At 39.0% G+C, this 2,201-nt stretch overlaps 1 protein-coding gene across 1 annotated transcript; it reads left to right on the forward strand.

Annotated features, from left to right (window-relative positions):
* Positions 1-733: 733 nt before the first annotated feature.
* SARC_14665 (hypothetical protein) lies at positions 734-1,033 on the forward strand (the record flags this gene model as incomplete). Its single annotated transcript, XM_014291202.1, has 1 exon — positions 734-1,033. A coding segment is annotated over one exon (300 nt), but the record flags the coding sequence as incomplete, so codon positions are not given.
* Positions 1,034-2,201: the final 1,168 nt, after the last annotated feature.

Here is a 2,201-nt window from a genome sequence, read left to right on the forward strand (position 1 = left end):
GGGGAGTGTAGTGGTGAAATAGGTAGCTAGAGAAGGGGAGTGTAGTGGTGAAATAGGTAGCTAGAGAAGGTGAGTCTAGTGATGGAATATGTTGCGAGTATTCTAGTGTTGGCGTCCCTCTACTGGATAGGTGATATATGATCGAGTGGGAGGGCAGTCTCTCCCTTGGTGAGCTAAGCAAAGCGTGGTGTTGCAATGTATTGTGCACACATCTGGCTTGTGAATGACACTTTGGACTAAAGTTAAGACCACCACCATGTGATGCATGCATCTCAATCAATTAGACCACCACCATGTGATGCATGCATCTCAATAAATCAGACCACCACCATGTGATGCATGCATCTCAATTAATCAGACCACCACCAAGTGATGCATGCATCTAATCAATCAGACCACCACCATGTGATGCATGCATCTCAATCAATCAGACCACCACCATGTGATGTATGCATCTTAATCAATCAGACCACCACCATGTGATGCATACATCTAATCAATCAGACCACCATCATGTTATGCATGCATCTGACAATTACCATTTCGTCCACAGGTGTTGTACAAGTACAAGCAGAATCCCGACTCGTCAAGACCGCGCCATGCAACGTCCTGGAAACATCCATTCAGGTTTGTAGTATAAGTTGCCGTCTGTGTCGTCGTGTCACCTGCCTACATGCACAGGTGTGTGTGTGTATGTGTGTGTGTGTTTGAACTAGTTCCTGTACAAGCACGCATGTTCCGTGCCTGCTCCACCCCACTCATACTAGCCCGTTCCATATACCCACTCGCCCCATCGCTCCACAGTAAGGTCGACTCCATCCAGTACTACGCCCACCAAGTACAGAACTTCAACGACAAAGTGCGCGCGGAACAGACCAGTATCAAGCAAGTGTATGCGCTTTACGGGTACGATTTGCCGGACGATGAAGACCCCACTATTGACACAGGCTCACACTCCCAGTCACTTACACAGCCCATACAACCCGATACAGCCGGGCGAGACGAGAGCGAACTGGCACGCATGAGACGCAAGGTGAGTGGTAGTGGCAGCGGAGTACAATTACAGTACGAGTATGGCAAGTAGGGTGTATGATATGGCAAGTAGGGTGTATGTATGTATCCGTATGCAGCTGTATGTGTCGACGTGTTCGCTTGTGCATGTATGCGCATAGACGCACGCAGACTCGTATGAAGATGAACTGTAAAGACCCACGATCTAGTTAGTATCATCCGTTCGACTGGCCATTTCCAGTAGGGCAGTCTACTCACACCCGCCTGTCGTTCACGTGGGCTGCAGGATTCTCCTATCGAGCAGGTTCTGCAACAGCCGACCATCGCATTGGCCGACCATCCTGAACTCAACCGAGATGAACGCGTAGACATCCTCACACGCCAGTGCACAGCCATCAAGACCTTCTCCAATGCTAAGAACGTTATGTTCGGGGCCAACTCTGGGTTTGTGATGTTCAAGTCTCACAAGGCTGCTACCATTGCAGCGCAGGTGTGTGGAAGAGGGCATGTACTCATTTTGAAGCGTGCAGACCATTCGTATCAATATACATGTAACATATATACGTATATATATATAGATTATATTAATATAGATGTAGATGTAGATGTAGATATTGATAAAGACGTTATAGATATATATTTATTTATATATAGACGTTATAGATATATAGATATATATTTATATATATATCGACGTTATAGATATATAGATATAGATTTAGACGTTATAAATATATAAATACAGATATAATATACATGTACATATATACAGAAATAATATTGATTATAAATATATATATGTATATTTACAATCATTATTATATATATATAATATATATATATATATATATATATTAAATATAAATACATATAGATACATATATATATAGATAGATATATACGTATACATACACACACACACACCCACACACATATATATATATATATATATATATATATATATTAGATAATATACATATACATACACACACATGTATAGATATATAGATATAGATTTAGACGTTATAAATATAAAATTACAGATATAATATACATGTACATATATACAGATATAATAATGATTATAAATATATATATATATATACAATCATTATTATATATATATATAATATATATATATATATATATATATATTAAATATAAATACATATAGTTTTATATATATATAG

Source organism: Sphaeroforma arctica (assembly GCF_001186125.1).
Source record: "Sphaeroforma arctica JP610 unplaced genomic scaffold supercont1.4930, whole genome shotgun sequence".
NCBI lineage: Eukaryota > Ichthyosporea > Ichthyophonida > Sphaeroforma > Sphaeroforma arctica.